The 25,600-nt window shown below is 44.1% G+C and overlaps 1 protein-coding gene across 2 annotated transcripts in view; it reads right to left on the bottom strand.

Moving 5' to 3' along the window:
- Positions 1-25,600, bottom strand: part of frmd6 (FERM domain containing 6) — a 108,497-nt gene that overhangs the window by 15,758 nt on the left and 67,139 nt on the right. For both annotated transcript variants that reach the window (XM_055640399.1, XM_055640398.1), the window contains 7 exons: positions 25,053-25,129; positions 24,318-24,504; positions 22,708-22,863; positions 20,141-20,206; positions 12,186-12,254; positions 3,999-4,173; positions 1,323-1,658 (listed from right to left, as the gene is read on the bottom strand). In XM_055640399.1, the coding sequence (XP_055496374.1) occupies positions 1,323-1,658; positions 3,999-4,173; positions 12,186-12,254; positions 20,141-20,206; positions 22,708-22,863; positions 24,318-24,504; positions 25,053-25,129 (1,066 nt within the window). The remainder of the gene's footprint in view (positions 1-1,322; positions 1,659-3,998; positions 4,174-12,185; positions 12,255-20,140; positions 20,207-22,707; positions 22,864-24,317; positions 24,505-25,052; positions 25,130-25,600) is intronic.

Genomic DNA, 25,600 nt, shown 5'->3' with positions numbered 1-25,600 from the left:
AACGGGGTACTGATTTTAGATGATCAGCCATGATCATATTGAATGGCGGTACAGGGCCAAATGGCCTACTCCTGCACTTATTTTTCTATGTTTCTAGAGCCATACAGCACGGTAACTGGTCCTTTGACCCATTGTTAGAGAGATTCACGAGAACCCAAGTTGGCATATTGGTCCCTTGGTCCTGCATTTGGCCCATAGCCTTCTTAACTCTTCCTATCCATATATTTGTCCAAATGTATTTTATGAAACTGCAGTCAGATCAGTTTGTATTCCTTTTGATTTGATTCTTGCTCGGGTTCAGAGACGCTGCATTTTAGCCCCCATTACTCCATTGGGGATGAAAATGAAAAAAATCACATAAATAAAGAATCTTTCCTAAATTCATCATCCCATGAGGAAGACATTTCTGAACAGCCATTACTGCTGCAACGTGGAGCAATGCAGTAGACAGGAGCACAATAACGTTCAGCAACGACAGGAAGATGATCAGTGACATCATGGTGAGTGGTCAGGATAAAAGATATAAAGTGCTGAAGTAACTCAGGGGGTCAAGCAGCATCTCCTGAGAAAGTGGATTAGCAGCATTTCATATCGGGACCTTTCAATTCCAGGAAGCTGGCCCGAAACATTGCTTGTTCATGTTCTCCAGAGATACTGTCTGACCTGCTGAGTTTTCTTTTTGTAAACCAGCATCTGCAGTTCCTTGTGTCTCTTTTAAACTTTACTTTGTTTTAAGAACAATTGCTTATACAACACATGTATGTTACAAAAGAATTACAAATTTATTCTTTAAAAAGTATACTGTTGCAAAAAAAAATAAAAAATAGTAAACCAAAAATAAATCTCAATGGAAAACATACATCAAGATCAAAGCTATTCAGATGTCAAGATGACCATCCTCCTCCACCATGGTGTTGATGGAGGGCCATACTTAAGGGTGATTCAGGCCAATTATTCCACCCCCGCTTTCTCAGAGAACATTTCTGCTGAGTGGTGTCACTCAACAAAGTGACTGGTCCCACGGTCTGTTCAGAGTGTAATGAAGCAAAAGCCATTGTCCTTGCTCCTTTGGAGATATGTAGAACAGAACATGTCACACCATTCTTGACAAATAAAGAGTCGTGCAAAAGGCAAATTCTATCTCTTCCATTCTCAAAGCGAGATTTGGCTGGCATGCAAGAGAAAAGCCATTGTGTTTGCTGCCTTTGACTAGTTAGTCGCTTCTGTTTGTGCAGCGGTGACTGTGTTAGGGTTTATGGCAGTGATAACAGGGACATGAAGCGGATGCAATGGTGGCTGGCAGCACTATGCAGTTGCATTACCGTCATCCTGCGAGTCGTCCTCCATCCGGTCCTTCCCTCCGCTCTCCACGCCCGAGGTATGGGAGCTGCCGTGGCTTGTCGTTGAGCTGCAGGACTTGAGCTTCCGGTGCAGGATGTGGGCGCTGAAGCTGTCCTCCGGCCCCAGGTCCCGGTGCTTGGCGTCCGCCTCAATGCCAGAGGTGTGGGAGCTGCCGTGGCTGGCTGTGGAGTGCCTGGAGAGTCGTTTGTGCTTCATGCTGCCCGCGCTGCTGCCACTGGCTCGTGATCGCTTGTCCAGATGCTCAATGTCCATCTCCATGGTGTCACTGATGTATGATTCCCTGTACTGCTTCTTTTCTGCAAGAGAATAATTACATTCAATTCTCCAATGTAAAGTACTTTCCTTTCCCTGGTCCCCCACATCAGTGCATGCATATTTCTCCCAACACAAATTTGCAGGAATGGTGGATGCAGCCCAGACCATCACACAAACCAACCTCCCTTCCATAGACTCATCTGCACTTCACACTGCCTCGGCAAGGCCGCCAGCATAATCAAGGGCGTCTCGCTCAGGTCACTCCTTCTTCTTTCCTCTGCCATTGGGCAAGAGGTACATAGGTGTGAAAGATTTAGGGACAGTTTCTTCCGAGCTGTTCTCAGGCAACTAAACAGTCCTGTCACCAACTAGAGTGCTGACATGACCTACCATTTAATTCATTGGACACCCTTGGACTATCTTTAATCAGGATTTACTGGACTTTATATGGCACGGAACGTTGTAACCTTTACCCTGTGTCTGTACACTGTGGATGACTTTGTTGTAATCATGTATAGTCTTTTCATTGACTGGATAGCACGCAACCAATAGCTTTTCGCTGTACCTTGATTCATGTGACAATAATAAACTAAGCGAAACACCATCTCCCACCACCCCACTCATGATGCCTGACCGTCTCAGTTCCTCCTGCACTGTGTGTCTTTATAGGTAAACCAGCATCTGCAGTTCCTTGTGTCTATGCCAGTCACACTGTTCATCCCCCCTCCCCCCGTACATTCATCCCCCATCCCAGTGCCCTACATTTCCTTGTATAACTCTCCCTCTGGCATGACATTTCACTACCTCACTTCACTCCCTGTCTGACACCCTTTTGTCTCCAGCCTTTGTCACCCACTCCACCCATCTGCCAAGCACCCCCTATCATCTGTACCCATCTATCACTTGCCAGGCTTTGTCTGGCCCCACCTCTCTTTTCCAGCTTTCTTCTCCCTACTTCAACAGTCTTAAGAAGGTTCCTGACCCAAAACATCAAGTGTGAATTCCCTCCACAGATGCTGCCTGACCCACTGAGTTCCACCGTAACTGGCTCAATAATAATATCTTGTTTAGGGTGACATAGTGGCACAACTGGTTGAGTTGCTGCCTCAGAGCGCAGGAAACCTGGGTTCGATCCTGACCTCGGGTGCTGCCTGTATGGAGTTTGCATGTTCTCCCTGTGACCTCATGGATTTCCACCAGATGCTCTGGTTTCTTTCCACATGCCAAAGACATGGAGATTTGTAGGTTAATTGCCCTCTGTAAATTGCTCTAGTGTGTAGGGAGTGGATGAGAAAGGGGGATAATATAGAACTAGCGTGTTGGTGAATTGGTGAACAATGATCGGCGAGGATTTGGTGTGCCGAAGAGTCCATGTAACACTGCGTCACTGAATAAAGTAAAATTAAATGCACCAACATATATTACCAGAAATTATATGCAAAATGTCTGTTATCTATCTAAAAAGAGTGTTAAAATAATCTTAAACAGTAAATTAAACAATCAATCAAATCAGAGCAAATGGAGAGTTAATATCCATTCAAGGTCTTCTTGTGCTGTGCTTTTCTGAAAAACCATCATAAATTATCCTAAAAGCCAATGGAATTTTTTTTTACTTAGCTGGAGGTCAGTCAAAGGAACTTTAAGCGCACGCTCAGATAAAACAATTCAACTCATTGTCACAGCTCTGTGTGAGCACATCAACTCTGGGACTATTATGGCCTTCAAATAAAAACATTACTGAAGGCTTTACAAATTTCCAAAGGATAATGCAATAGATGAAATTAATAATGCTCAAACAGTCTTACAGCATGGAAACTGGCCAATTCTTCCATGCTGACCAAGATGACCTATTTCCTCTGGAGGGATTTAGATTTCCCTCTAAATCTTTCCTATCCACGTACCTGTTTAAATATTGTTATTGAACTTGCATCAACTATCTCCTCTGGAACCTCGTTCCATTTACCCACCACCCTCTGTGTGGAAAGTGTGGCTCCTCAGGCTCCTATTAAATCTTTTCCCCTTTACTTTAAACCCATGTCCTCTGGTTCTTGATACCCTTATTCTTACGTAAAAGACGGCACATTTACCCTATCTATTCCATTCATGATCTTATACACCTCTGTAAGATCACCCCTCATCCTCCTGCGCTCCATGGAATAAAGTTCTAGCCTGACCAACATCTCCCTTTAGGTCAGATTCCTATTAAATCTTTCCACTTTCACCTTAAACTTTGCTATCTGGTTTGTGAATGCCCTCCCCTGGGAAAGCGATTCTGCGCAATCACTGTACCTTTTCCCCCCTATTGATTTTATACGCATCTACAAGATTACCCCTCAGCCCCGCCCGCTCAAAGGAATAAAGTATTCCGGTTTTAGCATTACCTTCATTCTCTTCCAGTTTCCTGACCTGTCGTAGGACAGGTTGCAGGTTCATGTAGAGGCGATGGCTGTTACTGAGGAGCTGAAGCAGGTGCCTGGAGCGCGTGGGGCATCCCGTGTAGTAAATGAGTTTTCTGGCTGAAGGCAAGCCGTCCGGCAAGATCTCAAACTTCTTCCCCTGGAAACAAACCTGGGCAGTTAGCATGGAGCAAATAAACTCTGTCCAACTTGACACAGAGGGCAGACTCAAAATGCTGGAGATGCTAACTCAAAATGCTAACTCAGCGAGATAGGCAACATCGCTGGTGAGGAGAAATGGGTGACATTTCAAATCGAGGCCCTTACTGAAGAAGGGTCTCGACCCGAAACATCACCCATTCCTTCTCTCCAGAGATGCTGCCTGTCGAGCTGAGTTACTCCAGCATTTTGTGCCTTACCTTTGTTTTAAGCCACCATCTGCAGTTCCTACCTACACATTTAAACAGAGGTCGACAGATTAAATGTCTTTTGTGAAGAATTATAAACCAATTTAATAATGCAACTTTAAGGTAGTTTAAGGGCTTTCCCGAGGGTCCATCACAGGTACTGACCCTTGACCGTCAAAAAGAACTATAGGAAGCCAATGTCACACACCCACACCACCCTGCCCACACTCTCATCTCACTACTACCATCGGGAAGAAGGTGCAGGAGACTGATAACCATGACCATCAGGTTCAGGAACCACTTCTCTACAACAACTTGAACACTACACAACACTCATCTCAGCAACTATGATCTTCTACAGACTGTGTCTTTGGATGCACTACAGACTTTGGTTTTGCACTATTGTGGTTATCTTGTATTACGGTTAATAATTCATTGTATTACTGACTATTATATATTGTCTGGCTGTTAATGCATTAACGGGCCTGTTAAGCTGCAATGCATAAGAATCTCAATGTTCTGTTGCCGATACACACGATAAACACTCTTGAATCATAAATAAAACCACACTTCTAGAGCCAGAAGGAAACATCACATTACGTTACCCAGACCCATTACATTATGTTACCCAGACCCATTACATTACGTTACCCAGACCCATTACATTATGTTACCCAGACCCATTACATTAGCCAGACCCATTACATTATGTTACCCAGACCAATTACATTATGTTACCCAGACCCTTTACATTAGCCAGACCCATTACATTACATTACCCAGACCCATTACATTATGTTACCCAGACCCATTACATTACCCAGACCCATTACATTATGTTACCCAGACCCATTACATTATGTTACCCAGACCCATTACATTAGCCAGACCCATTACATTATGTTACCCAGACCCATTACATTACGTTATCCAGACCCATTACATTATTACGTTACCCAGACCCATTACATTATGTTACCCAGACCCATTACATTATGTTACCCAGACCCATTACATTATGTTACCCAGACCCATTACATTATGTTACCCAGACCCATTACATTATGTTGTTTAAGAGGGAACTGCAGATGCTGGAGAATCGAAGGTTACACAAAAAAGCTGGAGAAACTCAGCGGGTGCAGCAGCATCTATGGAGCGAAGGAAATAGGCAACGTTTCGGGCCGAAACCCTTCTTCAGACTGATCGGGGGCGGGGGTGGGTGGGGACAAGAAAGGGAAAAGGAGGAGTAGCCAGAAGGCTGGGGGATGGGAGGAGACAGCAGGGGGGCTGAGGAAGGGGAGGAGACAGCAAGGACTAACAAAATTGGGAGAATTCGATGTTCATGCCCCCGGGGTGCAGACTCCCCCAGGGCGCCGAACACCTCCGCTCGGTCCGCAATAACCAAGCTGACCTCCCGGTGGCTCAGCACTTCAACTCCCCCTCCCACTCCACCTCCGACCTCTCTGTCCTGGGTCTCCTCCATGGCCACAGCGAGCAGCACCGGAAATTGGAGGAACAGCACCTCATATTCCGTTTGGGGAGTCTGCACCCCGGGGGCATGAACATCGAATTCTCCCAATTTTGTTAGTCCTTGCTGTCTCCTCCCCTTCCTCAGCCCCCCTGCTGTCTCCTCCCATCCCCCAGCCTTCTGGCTACTCCTCCTTTTCCCTTTCTTGTCCCCACCCACCCCCGCCCCCGATCAGTCTGAAGAAGGGTTTCGGCCCGAAACTTTGCCTATTTCCTTCGCTCCATAGATGCTGCTGCACCCGCTGAGTTTCCCATTACATTATGTTACCCAGACCCATTACATTATGTTACCCAGACCCATTACATTATGTTACCCAGACCCATTACATTATGTTACCCAGACCCATTACATTATGTTACCCAGACCCATTACATTATGTTACCCAGACCCATTACATTACCCAGACCCATTGCATTATGTTACCCAGACCTACTACATTATGTGCGCGTGGTGTCTATGAATAAAAATGAAAGTAGATGACTAAAATATTTCAAATTCAGATCAGAAAGGCCGACTGGGGCAGCGGGAAGTCATATGGATCCATAGTTCCAGGTTCAACCCTGACCTCTATCTGTGTGGACTCTACACGTTCTGCCAATTACAGTGAAGATTTCTTATGGGCATTGTGGCTCCCTCCCTCATTCCAAAGATGTGTTGGTGGGTTAATTGACTGTTGTGTATTGCACCTGGAGGGGAGGTGTGGCAAACAAATTGGGGGAAGTTGAAGGGCATTTAAAGACAATCAAAGGTCAAGTCAAAGGAATTTAATTTTTGTATGTACCAATAACCGAACAATAAAATTCTTACTGGCTGCAGCTTAACAGGCCTTAACACACAGATAAATATACAATGATCAAATATACAATAATTAATAACTGTAATGTAAGGTAACCTTAATAGAACAAAACTGTATGTTCATAGTGCAACCAAAGACATAGTCCACAGAAGATCATAGTTGCTGAGGTTAGTGCAGTGCAGTGTTTGAGCCTGCTGGTTGCCGGGAAGAAACTGTTCTTGAACCTGGACATCACAGATTTCAGACTCCTGTATCTTCTTCCTGATGGTAGGAGTGAAATGAGACTTCCACTCTCGGTATTCTCCTTGGTTCCTGAGTGTTTGAGTCGCCACAACAAGCCATGATGCACCCAGTCAGTATGCTCTCTACAATACACTTGTAAAAGTTTGATAACAGTATTCATCGACATACTGAATCAATTCAATTGTTTAAGGAAGACAAGGCAATGATAGGCTTTCCGTGAGAGAATAAGCCCTGTGTAAAAAAGTGGCGGGATGGTAATGTACTATGAGCTAACATAAATGCAGTGGGTCATTTGGTCTCTTACTTGTTGCAAGACAATATGAAACCAGCTGTTTCTGTGTTATTTCAGCAGACAACTTTTTGATTTATAGATCTTTTCCTGTCAACTCATCTGCTCCACTGCATTTTGGTTGATGACACAAAGGCGTTCTTTCAATAACTCTGGGGATGAGTGCATCACCAGCATTTATTACCCATCACTAACCGGGTGATAAGACACTCTCTGAAACTGCTGTGGCCAGTTTGGTGAAGGTTCCTCTGCAAGACTGTAATATATAAACTTCCAGGATTTAGATCTGGGGCAGTAAAGGAAAGGTGCATTTCCAAGATGGAATGTTCCGTCTCTGAGGAACCCTGTTGATGAGGATCTACTGTACTCATGTATAATATGATTTGACTGGATAGCACACAGGATGAACTTTTCACTGTACAGTAAACCTCATTGTAACAGACCATGGGGAAGGAGGAGATAATGTAATGGATAATCGTGTCCGTTATAGCAGATTGACCGCTATAACCGAGTAAGGGATTACTGAGTAATAGAGTATCATTGTATAAGTAATAGAAGCAAAGAACTCCAGCTGTTGGTTAATACACAAAAAGACACAAATTGGCCTGGAAGTGTCGGGGAGGCGGGGCAACCTGGGAGTGGTCTGGAAGGCAGTGCAGCCCAGGGATGGTATTGGCAGCCCGGCTTGGCACTGGACGTGAGTAGGTCCTTCCTCTATTACTAAAATCCATTATAAAGAGGTCGGTGATAACAAGGGTTTACTGTATCGCTGATCAGGTGACAATAAAATAAACTAGTATTTGGTTTCTGATCGATGTTGTTGATCAAGGATGTGGATGGTGAAGTCTTTTGACAATGTCAAGAGGGTTATTCAATTCCCCTGTCATTTTCGGACACTGGTGTAGCAGGAATTATCTGTCCATGCCTGGACAGTCCAGACCGTGCTACACACAAATTACTGTTGTATTACTGACGGAGATGCAAGTAGAATAGAGCTGAGAGCAGTCATCAACACGCAACCCCACTACCAATTGTATGGTCGTGGAAAATCATTGATGAGGGGGTTAAGATAGTTTCACTGAGGAACTGCTGCCACAACCGTAAAGGTTTACCTTCTGGTGTGTACAATTCTGGCAAGGGGATGGTTTGGTCTCAGATCTCCTCGGACCCCCTGTCTTACTCTGTTCCATCAGTATCTCGTTGAACCAAGTGCCGCCTTGAAAACACTGGCAGCCAACCACATCTCATGATTGTAACTTAGCAAAGCTTCGATCCAAAGGTCGAATAAGAGCTGGAGCAGATTGGCTACAGGTGGAAGTTTACTTGAATTTACAATGGGTGGAGTTTTGGTCATGCTGCTATAGGAAAGATGCCATTCAGCTGGAAAGAGTGCAGAAAGGATTTGAGGAGGATGTTGCCAGGAATCAAGGGCCTGAGCAATTGGGACGGCTAGTGCAGGAGACCGAGGGGTGGTCTTACAGAGGTGTATACAATTATGAGGGGAATAGATAGAGTGAATGCACAGTGTTGATTTCCTGTGGTATGGGAATCAAGAACTAGAGGCCATTGTTATAAGGTGAGAGGGGAAAGATTTATAGGAACCAGTGGGCAACTTTTTCTACACAGATGGTAGTGGGTATATGGATCAAGATACCAGAATAAAAAACTGAGCCAGGTACAATGGCAACATTAATAGCAACATGTAAATAGCAACAAGTACATGGATAGGAAAGGTTGAGAGGGATATGGGCCATATATGGGCAAATGGGACCAGCTTAGATGGGGCATCTTAGTCGGCATGGACGAGTGAGGCCAAAAGGCCAGTTTCCGTCCTCTATGATCCTTGGAAACAAAAAATAGCATCCGTGAGCAGTAATTTCTTTTTGATAGCACACCCCGTGCTGAAGGCTGATTAATGGGACCCGAGTTGGCCAGAGTAGATTTATCTTGACTTTTCAGATTCAATTTTTAATTGTCATTGTCAGTGTACAGTACAGAGACAACGAAATGCATTTGGCATCTCCCTGGAAGAGCGACATAGCGACATTTTGAGATTAGGTCTCATTTTGGAAATGTGTGGAATACTTGCAACGCTGCAACTGAATGGAAACATGTTGGCAAGAGCACTGGCTGGTTTTCGAACAAATCTTTAGTGTGTAACATCTTCAATGCAAGGTGAATTATTTTTGCAGTCTGTGGGAATGAAAACTTGGCAGTGTAGCTAAGCAGATGTGTGGAGATGAACACCAATTTTCTGAAATCACCGTGTCATGCAGGTATTGGAACGGTCATGGTTGTGCTTTTCTTGGCAGCCTTGTGGTGATGATGACTTCTTCACCAGAGAATTGCTGGCTGGTCAAATTAGGTTGCAACGTGATGTGATGTGTCCCTGTCACTAGGGAGATTATATTGTCGGATGCATATTCCAAACCGCTGTGTTCACAAGCTATCTATTTGCAGCAAGATACATATAATCTGGCATCCTTGAAAATTTGGTGGTGCCAGACTGCCAAATGTCTGGCTTATTAGATTTCTCAGCGACATGGAAGTTGCAAGATGGCACCGGAATGTGGCGACTCTGAGTGCTGTTCCAGAAGAGGATCGATTATACTTGTGTAGTGTATGATTTGACTGGATAGCATGCAGAACAAGCTCTGCACCATATCTAAATCCACGTGACGTTAACCTAAACCAACTAACTACTGCTAATAATACACCAATGTCTTTAAACTGAGAGTAGGATATGGTCCCTGGGTTTATGTAAGTCACGTGGAAACGTGTACTCGAAAGCAACATGGAAACAGCGTCCCGGTGAGTTTAAAAAGGATTGTTTCAACAGGGTCCTTATAAATGGATTTGGGGAAGGATCCAGAGTGTGTTTACAAGGAGTGTAGCTGGGGCCCACTTTTTGCACAATACATCAGCCCAATGTCATTGAGCCCTCGAGTCATAGAGCTGTACAGAACGGAAACAGGCCCTTCAGCCCACCTTGTCCGTGCCGATCAAGTTAACATTCTGGGCTAGTCGCAATTGCTTGTATTCGACCCTCAAAAATCCTTCCTATCGATATATCTATCCAATTATTTTTAAAATATTTATTTGTATCCACCTCTGTAGCTTCCTCGAGTGGCTCATTACAGAAACGGACTACCCTTTGAGTGAAAAAAATTGCCCTTGAGGTCCCTGATAAAACTCTCCCCTCAGGCATATGCCCTCTAGTTTTAGAATCCTCTGTCCTCAGTTAAAGGAAACAGACTGAGCATTCACAATACCCATGTCCACTAAGATCTTGTACACCTAAATAAGGTCATCCCTACGCTCTAAAGGAAAATGTCCCATTTATCCAATCTATCCCTACAACTCAAGTCTGCAAACCAAAGCAACAACCTTAAAAATCTCTACTACACTTTTTCCAACTTAATAACATCATTGATTTCAAGTCTACCACTTCACCTAGATTTTGCAAATTTATACACATGCAAAAACTTATTCAAATATCTTATGCACAATAAAGCTATATTTCAATGGTGCATTGGTGAATGGGATGTACAAGAATTATGTCAGAAAGTACGTGCTGTTTGGTAGATGGAGTGTGTTTGCAGAAGTGAGAGGTAGAGGGGAGAGGGAGGAACATAATTTGAAAAGCCTCTCAATGGTGTGGTTTATACAGGAAAAGGCAATTGTACTGAAGAAAGTTATGGCTAAACTAAGAGCTCCATTATATGTACTTATCTCTGCAATAATCTAATACCATGGCGCTAAAAGAGCAGGAATTTTTTTTAACGTGTTTATGAACTCTTATGATTGCTGCTATCTTATCCTAGAAACTGGATAAGTAGCAAAAAGCCATCCACCCTTCTGGCAAGGATTGCTACTCTGTTAATATTATATTGTGAACATCGCCAGTTTATCAATGTGTATTTTTGGAGAACTTGTATTTTGCCTCTTCACATATAGACAAAAATAGTATATATCATAAAATAGCAAATATTAAGAAATATAGAGAATACATTTTACATGAATCACTTTTCAGCCACCGCGGGTGATGAAGTCAGAGTACAAGAGAGACTTCTAGTTGAGTGGCGTCACAATAACACTCTTTTGCTCAATATCAACAAGACAACGGAACTTATCATTGACCAGAAAGGAGAAATCAGGAGACAACATGTTTGTTTTGATTGGTGGGTCATTGGCAGAGAGAATTAGTAGCTTCAAATTCCTGGCCATTAACATCTCTGATGACTTGTTCTGGGAAGAAGGCGTGCCACCGCCTCTATGTTCTTCGAAGTTTAAAGAGATTTGGCATGTATCCGAATGTGCTCACAGTCTTCTACAGAGGCACTGTGAAAAGTATCCTGATTGGTTGCACCATGGCCTGGGCCAGTAATTGCAACAAACAGGAATGCAAGAGACAGCAGAGAGTGGTAGACTCAGCCCAGTCCGTCATGGGCACAGCCTTCCCCTCCATCAAATGTATCTATACAAGGCGCTGCCTCAAGAAGGGAGCATGTATCCCCAAGAATCCCCACCATCCAGGCCATGCCCTCTTCTTGCTGCTACCATCGGGCAGGAGGTAGAGGCCTAGTTCCATGCCATCAGGTTCAGGAAAAGCCACTTTCCTCTATCAGGTTCTTGAACCAAACTGCACAATTCCAATCCAATCTCGACAACATCAAGAACCACCTCTTGCAATACCATGGACTTGTGTTCTATACCATGGACACAGTCATCTTTTATCTTTTAGAACATTGTGCATAATTAATGTATGGTTTGTTTTTGTGGGCTTTCTGAACCCCTTCCTTCCCAGATTTCCGCAGAGACAGTCAAACATTATTGCAAGGAAATACTGTAGATTCCCTTGAAGAAGAAAATGGGAAGAATAGATGGGCTATAAAATTTTCTGACTTACCACAAACACAAGCTTGCCAACGTTAGTCCAAGGAAAATCATACAACAACTGTTTCGACTCGCCCACAACCTGGAAAAAATGACATGGTGTGAGAAATGCAGCCAGTCTGTGTCCTGATCCTACTATTTTGGCACTGAGGAGAAAAGAGTAAGGAAGGAGTGTTAGAGTCAAAGCTTTACAGCACAGAAGCAGGCCCTTCAACTCACCCTGTTCATGCTGAACAAGTTGGCACACTCGGCTAAACCCATTTGCCAGCATTTGGCCGATAGCCCTCTAAACCCTTCCTGACCAGATATCTGTTTAAATGCCTTAAAATTCACAAATGTATCTGCTTCTACAGCTTTCTCTGGCAGCTCATTCCAGATACAGGCAATCCTCTGAGTGAAAAGTTTGGCCTCGAGGTCCCTCTTAAAGTTTTCCCCTCTCACCTTAAGTCTATGCCCTATAGTTGTAAAATTCTTTACGCTGGGGGAAAAAAGATTGTGAGTGTTCACTTTATCCATGCCACACATGATCTTGTACTCAATGGGGTCGCCTTTCAAACTCCCACGCTCCAAGAAAAAAGTCCCAGCCTATCCAACCTCACCCTATTTTTCAGGCCTGCAAGCCCAGGTAACATCCTGGTGAATCTCTTCTGCACCCTTTCCAATTTAATGGCATCCCAATGACAGAACTGCACATGGTATACCATTGTGTATAGCTGCATTAAGATGCTATATCACTGGCCACATACAAACTGCAGGAACAGCATCTCATATTCTGCTTGAAGGTAGACAAAAATGCTGGAGAAACTCAGCGGGTGAGGCAGCACCTATGGAGCGAAGGAATAGGTGACGTTTCGGGTCGAGACACTTCTTCAGACTGATGAGGAGGTGAGGGTGGGGGGGACGAAAAAAGGAAGGGGAGGAGACAGTAGACTGTGGGAGAGCTGGGAAGGGGAGGGGAAGGAGGGTGAAAGCAAGGACTACCTTGGACATCATTGGACAAAGTCAGCATGGATTTATGGAGGGTAAATCATGTCTGACGAATCTTATAGAATTTTTCGAGGATGTAACTAGTAGAGTGAATAAGGGAGAACCAGTGGATGTGTTATATCTGGACTTTCAGAAGGCTTTCGACAAGGTCCCAAATAAGAGATTAGTATACAAACTTAAAGCACACGGTATTGGGGGTTCAGTATTGATGTGGATAGAGAACTGGTTGGCAGACAGGAAGCAAAGAGTAGGAGTAAACGGGTCCTTTTCACAATGGCAGGCAGTGACTAGTGGGGTACCGCAAGGCTCAGTGCTGGGACCCCAGCTATTTACAATATATATTAATGATTTGGACGAGGGAATTGAATGCAACATCACCAAGTTTGCGGATGACACGAAGCTGGGGGGCAGTGTTAGCTGTGAGGAGGATGCTAGGAGGCTGCAAGGTGACTTGGATAGGCTGGGTGAGTGGGCAAATGCATGGCAGATGCAGTATAATGTGGATAAATGTGAGGTTATCCACTGGTGGCAAAAACAGGAAAGTAGATTATTATCTGAATGGTGGCCGATTAGGAAAGGGGGAGATGCAACGAGACCTGGGTGTCATGGTACACCAGTCATTAAAAGTAGGCATACAGGTGCAGCAGGCAGTGAAGAAGGTGAATGGTATGTTAGCATTCATAGCAAAAGGATTTGAGTATAGGAGCAGGGAGGTTCTACTGCAGTTGTACAGGGTCTTGGTGAGACCACACCTGGAGTATTGCGTACAGTTTTTGGTCTCCTAATCTGAGGAAAGACATTCTTGCCATAGAGGGAGTACAGAGAAGGTTCACCAGACTGATTCCTGGGATGTCAGGACTTTCATATGAAGAAAGACTGGATAGACTCGGTTTGTACTCGCTAGAATTTAGAAGATTGAGGGGGGATCTTATAGAAGCTTACAAAATTCTTAAGGGGTTGGACAGGCTAGATGCAGGAAGATTGTTCCCGATGTTGGGGAAGTCCAGAACAAGGGGTCACAGCTTAAGGATAAGGGGGAAATCTTTTAGGACCGAGACGAGGAAAACTTTTTTCACACAGAGTGGTGAATCTCTGGAATTCTCTGCCGCAGAAGGTAGTTGAGGCCAGTTCATTGGCTATATTTAAGAGGGAATTAGATGTGGCCCTTGTGACTAAAGGGATCAGGGGGTATGTAGAGAAGGCAGGTACAGGATACCGAGTTGGATGAGCAGCCATGATCATATTGAATGGCGGTGCAGGCTCGAAGGGCCGAATGGCCTACTCCTGCACCTATTTTCTATGTTTCTACCTGAAATTGGAGAAGTCAATGTTCATACCGCTGGGGTGTAAACTACCCAAGCGAAATATGAGGTGCTGCTCCTCCAATTTGCAGTGGGACTCACTCTGGCCATGGAGGAGGCCCAGGCCAGAAAGGTCAGATTTGGTATGGGAGGGGTAGTTGAAGTGCTGGGCCACCGGGAGATCAGGTTGGCTAGTGCGAATCGAGCGGAGGTGTTGGGCGAAGCGATCGCCAAACCTACGCTTGGTCTCACCGACGTAGACCAATATTCTGCTTGTGTAGCTTACAACCTAATGGTATGAACGTTGAATTTTCCAATTTTAGCTAACTTACCTACAAACAACCTCCCCCCCTTATTCATTGATGAATTAATTTATTCCTTCCCCCTTTCTTCCCTGTGCCCAACTTGGATTCACACCCATTCACACCTCTCATCCAGCTTTCTTCCCCTCCACTCCCCACCCACTACAATCATTTACTAGATTTACTAGAATGTTGCCTGGGTTTCAACAACTAAGTTACAGAGATAGGTTAAATAAGTTAGGTCTTTATTCTCTGGAGCGCAGAAGGTTAAGGGGGGGGACCTGATAGAGGTCTTTAAAATGATGAGAGGGATAGACAGAGTTGATGTGGACAAGCTTTTCCCTTTGAGAATAGGGAAGATTCAAACAAGAGGACATGACTTCAGAATTAAGGGACAGAAGTTTAGGGGTAATATGAGGGGGAACTTCTTTACGCAGAGAGTGGTGGCGGTGTGGAATGAGCTCCCAGTGGAAGTGGTGGAGGCAGGTTCATTGGTATCATTTAAAAATAAATTGGATAGGCATATGGATGAGAAGGGAATGGAGGGTTATGGTACGAGTGCAGGCAGGTGGGACTAAGGGGAAAAAAAATTTGTTCAGCACGGACTTGTAGGGCCGAGATGGCCTGTTTCCGTGCTGTAATTGTTATATGGTTATATGGTTAATCAGTTTGAAGAAGGATTCTGACCCGAAGCGTCAATAATCCATGCTCTCCAGAGATACCGCCTAACCTGCTGACATACTCCAGCACTTTGTAGCGTTTTAACAAAATCAAAGACTTGTCATTCCTTTTTCTCCCTCCTGCCATCCAGCATAAGGTACTGAGAAGAAGCACACCACCACTCAGAAACAGCTTTTCCCCCTGTTTTCAGGCTTTTGAATGGTTCTTCCACAAGCTAGCATTGTCCAATTCACTACCCCATTAAGGACATTGAAGTTTGTGTCTATGAAACTGATGCACTCTGTATCTTCCCCCTTTGCTCTATCTATTGTATTTGAGCTTGACTTGATTGTATTTACAGTGGCTTGCAAAAGTATTCATATCCCTTGAACTTTTCCACATCTTGTCACGTTACAACCACAAACGTAAATGTATTTTATTGGTATTTTATGTGATAGACCAACACAAAGTGGCGCATAATTGTGAAGTGGAAGGAAAATGATACATGGTTTTCAAATTATTTTACAAATAAAAAACTGAAAAGTGTGGCGTGCAAAAGTATTCAGCCCCCTTTACTCTGATACCCCTAAATAAAATCCAGTGCAACCAATTGCCTTCAGAAGTCACCTAATTAGTAAATAGAGTCCAATTGTGTGTAATCTAATCTCAGTATAAACACAGCTGTTCTGTGAAGGCCTCAGAGGTTTGTTAGAGAACATTAGTGAACAAACAGCATCATGAAGCCCAAGGAACACACCATACAGGTCAGGGATAAAGTTGTGGAGAAGTTTAAAGCAGGGTTAGGTTATAAAAAAATATCCCAAGCTTTGAACATCTCACGGAGCACTGTTCAATTTATCATCCGAAAATGGAAAGAGTATGGCACAACTGCAAACCTACCAAGACATGGCCGTCCACCTAAACTGACAGGCCGGGCAAGGAGAGCATTGATCAGAGAAGCAGCCAAGGTGGAGCTGCAGAGATCCACAGCTCAGGTGGGAGAATCTGTCCACAGGACAACTATTAGTCGTGCACTCCACAAATCGGGCCTTTGTGGAAGAGTGGCAAGAAGAAAGCCATTGTTGAAAAAAAGCCATAAGAAGTCCCGTTTACAGTTCGCCACAAGCCATGTGGGGGACACAGCAAACATGTGGAGGAAGGTGCTCTGGACAGATGAGACCAAAATTGAAGTTTTTGGCCTAAATGCAAAACGCTATGTATGGCGGAAAACTAACACTGCACATCACCCTGAACACACCATCCCCACTGTGAAACATGGTGGTGGCAGCATCATGCTGTGGGGATGCTTTTCTTCAGCAGGGACAGGGAAGCTGGTCAGAGTTGATGGGAAGATGGATGGAGCCAAATACAGGGCAATCTTGGAAGAAAACTTGTTAGAGTCTGCAAAAGACTTGAGACTGGGGCGGAGGTTCACCTTCCAGCAGGACAACGACCCTAAACATAGAGCCAGAGCTACAATGGAATGGTTTAGGTCAAAGCATATTCATGTGTTAGAATGGCCCAGTCAAAGTCCAGACCTAAATCCAATTGAGAATCTCTGGCAAGACTTGAAAATTGCTGTTCACAGACGCTCTCCATCCAATCTGACTGAGCTTGAGCTATTTTGCAAAGAAGAATGGGCAAAAATGTCAGTCTCTGGATGTGCAAAGCTGGTAGAGACATACCCCAAAAGACTTGCAGCTGTAATTGCAGCGAAAGGTGGTTCTACAAAGTATTGACTCAGGGGGGGCTGAATACTTTTGCACGCCACACTTTTCAATTTTTTATTTGTAAAAAAACTTGAAAACCATGTATCATTTTCCTTCCACTTCACAATTATGCACCACTTTGTGTTGGTCTATCACATACAATCCCAATAAAATACATTTACGTTTGTGGTTGTAACGTGACAAAATGTGGAAAAGTTCAAGGGGTATGAAAACTTTTGCAAGCCACTGTATGTATGGAAGTCTGATCTGTTTACAAAACAAAGCTTTTCACTGTACCTCAGTACACGTGACAATAATAAAGCTCAACCCAACTTTTGTACTTAAAGTTGGAATACCATGATGCAGCTGTACAAGTGAATAATTGAGAGAATCAATATCGCTTTTTGTGCAAAACCATTTCCCTAGCCCATATTGTTTCAATGAATATCAAAGTGAAACTCAAAGCCTGAGTTCTGTAAAGTCCATGAGAGTAAAGCACAAACAGCTGAACATTGTTTCTGGTTAAAGTCGATGGCTCAGTAAAAATGGGGCATTTTAGACCAATTCTATTTTTGGATTTGGTACGGAACTACTGCGGAACTAAACATTACAGTGATTACAGTGCAATTATGCTGCACATTAGTCCTCTCCGGCCTTCTGTGAATCACACAAGGCAGAACTTAAAACAACACAAAACTAACTTTGTCTTCTACAAGCAAAGTTGCTAATTTTGTGAACAACCAATATAAATGTAGGGATTTTAAAGAAGGAGGATTCCATTCGAGTCAGATAAACTGTGCCATCAGCCATCTGCAGTGCATTGAGAATCAGAGCCGAGTGGTTTCGTGGAATGGGTGTGTGTTTAAGTTCTTTAATGAACCATGTTCTCCAGACCAGAAGAAATTCCTTTGCACTGATTCTCTGCAGACGAGGAGTTTCCCTTTCCTGACACTGGCATAATCTCCACCCCTGCGGCAGACACAGGAAAGCAATTCCAATGAAGTTCAACTGAAATTGTTACCTTTAAGTAAAACAACAGCATTGTGATATGAAAAAATAGGGCAAAAGAACTTAAAGAAGTAAAAGCAAAAAGCGCAAAGTACTGGCGGAACTCAGCGGGTTACGCAGCAACTGTGGAGTGAATGGACACGGAACTTTTGGGTTTTAGTTTAGAAATATGGCCTGAATACAGGCCCTAAATTCCACCGAGTCCACACTGATCATCAATCACCTATTCACACTAGTCGTGTATAGCCCACTTTCTCATCCACTCCCTGCACATTAGGGGCAATTTACAGAGGCCAATTAACCTATGAAACCCAGATGTGTTTGGGATGTGGGAGGAAACTGGAGCACTGGGAGGAAACCCATGCGGTCACGGGGAGAATGTGTAAACTCCACACAGACAACATCATAGGTCCGTACTGAACCCGGGTCCCTGGCACTGTGAGTCTTCAGACTCTGGCAAGGAGTCCTCGCTCTCCCTTCTCTTGTCAACAACACCCCCCATCCGACTGGACCCCGCAACCCAGACCTTCGACCCTCTCTCTACCCCTTCATCTCCAACTGCCAACATGATCCTGACCTGAAACGTTGTCTGCCCATTCCTTCCACAGTTGCTGCCTGACCCACTGAGTTCCTCCAGCACTATGAGTTACCATACACTTTAAACCTACCAAGACCCACATCAGCGATGCATGCCTCAGAGTTGTAGCCCATATGTCCCTCTAAATCCTTCCTATCCACATGCGTGTCCATAACTGACTTTTCAAAGTGTAATTGTATCCACTTCTATGGCGTCCTCTGACAGCTTATTCCAGATACGGACTATCCTCAGTGAAAAAATTGCCCCCGAGGTCCCTCTTAAATCTCTCCCCTGTCACCGTAAGACTATTCCCCCTATTTTCAGAGTCCTCTACCCTGCGGAAAAGACTGTGAGCGTTCAATTTATCCATGCCCCTCATGATCTTGTACACCTCAATAAGTTCACCTACGCATCCTACACTATAAAGAAAAAAGTCCCAGTCTATACAACCTCTGACTATGTCAGGTCCACAAATGTATCTTCTTCTCTAGCTATCTCTGGCATCTCATTCCAGATACAGGCAATTCTCTGAGTGAAAAGGTTGTCCTGAGGCCCCTCTTAAATCTTTCCCCTCTCACCTTAAGTCAATGCCCTATAGTTTTAGAATCCTTTACTCTGGGGGGTGGGGGGAGATTGCGAGTGTTCACTTTATCCATGCCACTCATTATCTTGTACACCACAATGAGGTCACCTTTCAGCCTCCTACGCTCCAAGAAAAAAGTCCCAGCCAAACCAACCTCACCCTATTACTCAGGCCTGCAAGCCTATGTAACATTCAGGTGAATCTTTTCTGCACCCTTTCCAACTATCCTTCGGACAGCTGGGCGACCAGAACTACATATAACCACACACTGTGCAATTCAATCTTTATCCTCAGGAATAATCAGCCCTTAAGGGCCTGTCCCACAAGCATGCGACTGCATGCGGCAAGCGCGACCAAACCGGAAGCGGGGGCCGCACGGAGGTCGAGTGATCCCCGTACAGGGCCTGTCCCACAAGCATGCGACTGCATGCGGCAAGTGCGACCAAACCAGAAGTGGGGGCCGCGCGGAGGTCGAGTGATCCCGTACGAGTTGATGTGAAGTTCGAGCGAAGCCCGCGGGAAGTTCGCGCGTGATGTATGGCGTCAAGCCGTTGCCGCGTGGAATTTTTGGACAGTGTCAATTTTTCGGAGCCCCGCTGGATGTCGGGACCAGCTCCGCACATACGGCTCCGGTGATCGAGGTGGGACCGGCCTCACGAGGCCATACGGCTCAAGCGACCACGTTAGGTCACGCTTGCCGCATGCAGTCACATGCTCGTGGAACAGGCCCTTAACAAAATAGTGCATGGCAAAGCTATTGACCTGTTTTGGCATTTGAGTTCCTGTTTACCGACACAGAAATTCAAGACCTCATTTGCACTTGAACTGTTTTGCATCTTACCTGAAATATCTGAAGTCCTTGAAGGGTTAAACCCAGCATCAGTGAGGCATCAATCTCTCTCTTATCCTGAAGAGAATAAAGTAAAATCAGACGACATTCCTGTGCAGCAAACATTGTTGTAATTCCTTCTCACAGCACAAAATGATTAAAATTCAATCTCCTCAGCCAATATTTCCAAATAAGCTTTCACTTCTGCTGCACCAGAGTCGTAGAGCATGGAAACAGACCCTTCGGCCCAACTCGTTGATGTTGACCATGATGCCCCATCCCATTTGCCTGCGTTCTGCCCTCTTGTATTATCATCATCATCATCGTTGAAAACATCAACGGGCACGGTGCAATACAATGCTATGTACGACAGTGATCGCAACCTCTACTGAAGTGTGGATGGCCATTGGCTCGCTCACAGCTCATCCACCCTTTGACAGGTCTTGTTTTTGGTTCTGCTCACCAGGCAAACCAGGTGGGAAGAGCGTTTAGTCGCCGACTATCCAACCATGGAGCAGGTAGCACGGGATTACCTAGCACCCGTGGCGGGGGGAACTCTCCCCCGACCTGACCATATTATGGTTATTGATGTGTTATTGATTATTATATATTTATCCATGTGTTTTGCATTAACATACATGTTAAGCTACAGCAAGTAACAATTTCATTGTTCCGTTGCCAGCACATAAGACAATTAAATACTCTTGACTAGACCCTTCTAATTTGGCAGGCAAGGCTTACGTGCAGGTACAGATTAATAAGAGTTTACATGTAAAAGAATGGGCTGCTCAAAAGGCGGCTTTATCACAGTGTACTCTTTACTCTTCTGTGTTAAACAATAACAGGGAAGCAGAGTTATTTTATTGCAACCCAGCAAAATGTAACATAACAATCAAGTCTATTTTTGTTTATATGTTACCGCACCTCTAATGATTTGTGAAGGCAGATCAACCAAGCCTAATGCTGATCTTGCTGTGACCGACTCTTAGGTTTGGGTGGCCTCTACTGTTGCTAAATAAAACTAGAAAACAGATACTGAAGCCATGGATGTGACCTATGGAGCATATGACTAAATATTATCACTTGCAGTAAATGCTGTTCCCTCCATGAGTTTTTACCTTATAGATGGAATCTCAACCTACTAATCCCCATCCCTGGTAGAAAAAATGCTGAAGAAACTCAGCGGGTGAGGCAGCATCTATGGCCCGAAGGAAATAGGCGACCTTTCAGGTCGAGACCCTTCTTCTGACTGATGTAGAGGTGGGGGGGCGGGAGGAAAAAAGGAAGAGGCAGAGACAGTGGGCTGTGGTAGAGCTGGGAAGGGGAGGGGAAAGAAGTAGAAAACAGGGATTACCTGAAGTTGGAGAAGTCAATGTTCATACCGCTGGGGTGTAAACGACCCAAGCGAAATATGAGGTGCTGCTCCTCCAATTTACGGTGGGCCTCACTCTGGCCATGGAGGGGGCCCAGGACAGAAAGGTTGAATCCGGAATGAGAGGGGGAGTTGAAGAGCTAAGCCACCGGGAGATCAGGTTGGTTATTGTGAACTGAGCGGAGGTGCTGAGCCACCGGGAGATCAGGTTGGTTATTGCGAACTGAGCGGAGGTGTTGGGCGAAGTGAACGCCAAGCCTACGCTTCGTCTCACCGATGTAGAGCATCTGCAGTTCCTTCTTAAACAATCCCCATCGCTTATTATACAGTCACAAACCACAATTTACAGTCACAGAGCTGTACAACACGGAAACAGGCCCTTCAACCTACCTTGTTCATGCCAACATAATTGGCATACAGGGCTGATCCCATTTGGCTGCATTGGTCCATAACCCTCCAAACCTTTCTGATCCATATATCTGTCCAAACGTCCTGTAATTGTATCCACTTCAATTGCTTCCTCTGGCTGCTCGTTCCAGACATGGACTACGCTCAGAGCGGAAAAAGTTGCCTCCCATGTGATTCTTAAATCTCTCCCATTTCACCTTAGACCTGCGCCCTCTGAACCCTTCCTATCCATATATTGGTTAAAAAATATATATATATAACTGGAGTTCCACTAGTTCTTTCATCTCTAACATAAGATGCGTTGCTTCATCATTTAACAGGACTGTTACTTGCCCAAACTGTGGTTGGCAACACTGGTGGGACTGCAGGCAGCCATTCCACTGGCCTGGTCACAGATAACCTTCCCAAGTTGGGAAAAAAGTCAGACGAAAAGAAAATGGATAATTCTTTCAGGTTGTCAGCACTGTCAATAAACATTCAGAGTATCCTGTTCAACTGAAGCTGCAAGTTATGCTGCCAGAGGAAGTAGTTGAGACTTCTGGATAGGTACATGGATAGGAAAGGTTTAGAGGGATATGGGACAAACCCATGCAAATGGAATTAGCACAGATGGGGCCGCTTGGTCGGCCTGGATGAGAATGGGGTTAAGAGGGAAAAATAGATCAGCCATGATTGAAAGATGGAGTAGATTGAATGGCCAAATGGCCTAATTCTGCTCCTTTGTCACAGTCTTATGGACAAACTGGACCAAAGGGCCCGTTTACATTCTCTATGACTCTGTATACATTCTGCTCCTTACCTTATACAGTCTGTAATAATGAACAGCTACATCCTCCAACTGGACAGCCTCTTTGACGTATTTGAGATGTGCTTCTGTGGCTGTAAGTGCATACTGGTCCTTGTGCATATTTGGAATGTGTTTCAAAATGTACTCCTTGCCCCGCTTAGTAACCACCTACAGGTGTAAATTTTAGATCCAGCATCAGTTTGCATCTTATTATTTGATCTTTGATACTCCACAATCCACAAATCACACTGATCCCAAAACAACATTACACAAGTAAACTTTACAAGCATAAGATCATAAGGTCATAAGTGATAGGAGAAGAATTAGGCCATTCGGCCCACCAAGTCTTCTCTGCCATTGAATCATGGCTGATCTATCTCTCCCTCCCTGCCTTCTCCCCATAACCTCTGATACATGTGTTAATCAAGAATCTATCTATCTATCTCTGCCTCAAAAATATCCATTGAATTGACCTCCATAGCCTTCTGTGGCAAAGAATTCCACAGATTCACCACCCTGTGATGAAAGAAATTCCTCCTCATTTCCTTCCTAAAGGAGCATCCTTTAATTCTCCCACTAGTGGCAACATCCTCTCCACATCTACTGTATCCAAGCCTTTCACTATTCGGTGTGTTTCAATGAGGTCCCCTTCATTCTTCTAAACTCCAGCGAGTGCAGGCCCAGTGCCATTAAATGCTCATCATATGTTAACCGACTCATTCCTGGGATCATTCTTGTAAATCTCTTCTGGACCCTCTCCAGAGCCAGCACATCCTTCCTCAGATATGGCGGCCGAAATTGCTCACACTATAAATCCGGCATCCCTGTTTTTGTATTCTAGCCCTCTTGAAATAAATGCTGGCATTGTGTTTGCTCCTACTCCAAAGTGTAAACAGTGGAATTTAGCCCATTTAGAACATGAAACACTACAGCACGAATAGACCCTTCAGCCCACAATGGCTGTGCCAAGACCAACACTAACCTGCCGGTACATAATACCTACACCTCCATTCTATGCATATCCATGTGATTATGTATAAATCTCTTAATGGCAACTTTCATATTTGCCTTCACCACCACACTTGGCAGCATGTTCCAGAAACTTAACACCCTCTGTGTAAGAAGCTTCCCCACACATCATGTTTAAACTTTTCCCCTCTTAACTTAGTATTTGATAAAGGAGAAAAAGGTTCTGACTGTCAATGCCTCCCATAATTTTATATATTTCTATCGTGTCCACTCAACCTCTAGCATCCCAGAAAAAATAATCAGTTAGTCCCTGGAGCTAACAACCCCTAATCCAGGCATCATTCTGTTAAACCTCCTCTGCACCCTTTCCAAAGACTCCACATCTTTTGGGTATTAGGCAACCAGAACTGCATGCAATACACTTCTGTAATGTTCAAGCAAATACTCTTTGTATAACCATGTTCAGTTACAAACTGATGTTAAACCCGCATCAGCTTTCAGTGGAATTTTAAATAGAACTTAAATGCTTCAAAAAAATTGAAGCATCTTAGTTTGCAGATTCTTCAGCTCTTGTGAGTTTACACCACACCGAATCACTGAAGTTCTAGGTTCCATGTTCATATAAAGAGATAAAGGTTTTAGGTAGTTCTTACCCAAGGGGGGAAGTAAGCTTCAGGCTCAAAGTATTTCCCATAATGCTTGTGGCGTTTGTAGTTTCCTAGGTCCGCTTGCAAGGCATAGGCAGCAAGGAGAAAGTATGCCTCTTCACGAAGCATGCACTGGGACTGGAGGACCTGTTTCCGGAGATGCCAGTAATAATAGTATCTCGCTGTTTTGTCGCTGAAAGGGAGATAGAAGAGATTAGAATCAATGACAACTGGATACATTTTTTATCCAAAAATAATGTAAATACCACTATCGTATCTGCCTCAACCACCACCTCCAGCAGCGTTTTGTAGGCACCCACCATCCTTTGTGTAAAAAAACTTGCTCAGCACATCTCCTTTAAACTTTTCCCCTCTCACCTTAAAAGTATGCCCTCTAGTATTTGATGAAATGGTAAAATATTTAATTACTGAATATTGATAGATACTAAAATTTGTATTGTAAAATTGTAAACTCATTTACAACTGTCCAGTGCTGTCTTTTGTAGACACAACAGTGCTGTTACACATACTGTATAACAGCTCATGCAACATTGCTGGCTGCTGTACATCAATCTAGCTTTAATGTTTTAGAGTGCTATGTACATGCACAAAAGCGATCATAGCCATGATTGAATGGTGGCGTAGACGTGATGAGCCAAATGGTCCAATTCCGCTCCTGGATCTTAACTTATTCAATTCGAGCTAATGCTCATACAATTCTTCAGTCACATTAGGTCTCACCCAATCAATCTGCCATTCTCCACGTAGTACTGAACCCTGAAGTGAATGATCATTGGTGGTCCAAACTGGTCAATGCCCTGCAGGAAGGACAGAAAGGAGAATGAAGGACAGGAATCCAAGGAGATTTTCAGTTTCACATCCGCCTATATTCTTATACACGAAGCAAGAAGAGTTCATCATTTCCATTACCAAAATATTATTTCCACATTATGCTAACAAGTAAATCTTCACATCTAAAAAATAGGTAATTGGAATTTGATCAATTATGTCAACTGCACAGAGTGTAAATCAGCAGGTAATTTGCTGTCATTTTCAACTGCATCTGCAACTGATTTTCAGATCACAAGGTCAGGGACATAGAAACATAGAAAATAGGTACAGGAGGAGGCCATTCGGCCCTTCGAAGGTGAAAGGGGAAAGATTTAAAAGTAACCCGAGGGTGGTCTTTTGCACATAGAGGATTGTATGTATATGAAATAAACAGCCAGATGTAATTAAGGAAGGTCCAATAATCATCTACATATTACTAAAACTCTCATCTTGTTTGT

Source organism: Leucoraja erinacea, chromosome 9 (genome assembly GCF_028641065.1).
Source record: "Leucoraja erinacea ecotype New England chromosome 9, Leri_hhj_1, whole genome shotgun sequence".
NCBI classification, from domain to species: Eukaryota; Metazoa; Chordata; class Chondrichthyes; order Rajiformes; family Rajidae; genus Leucoraja; species Leucoraja erinaceus.
The sequence above is the reverse complement of the archived record's forward strand: the minus strand, read 5'-3'. Positions and strand labels throughout refer to the sequence as shown.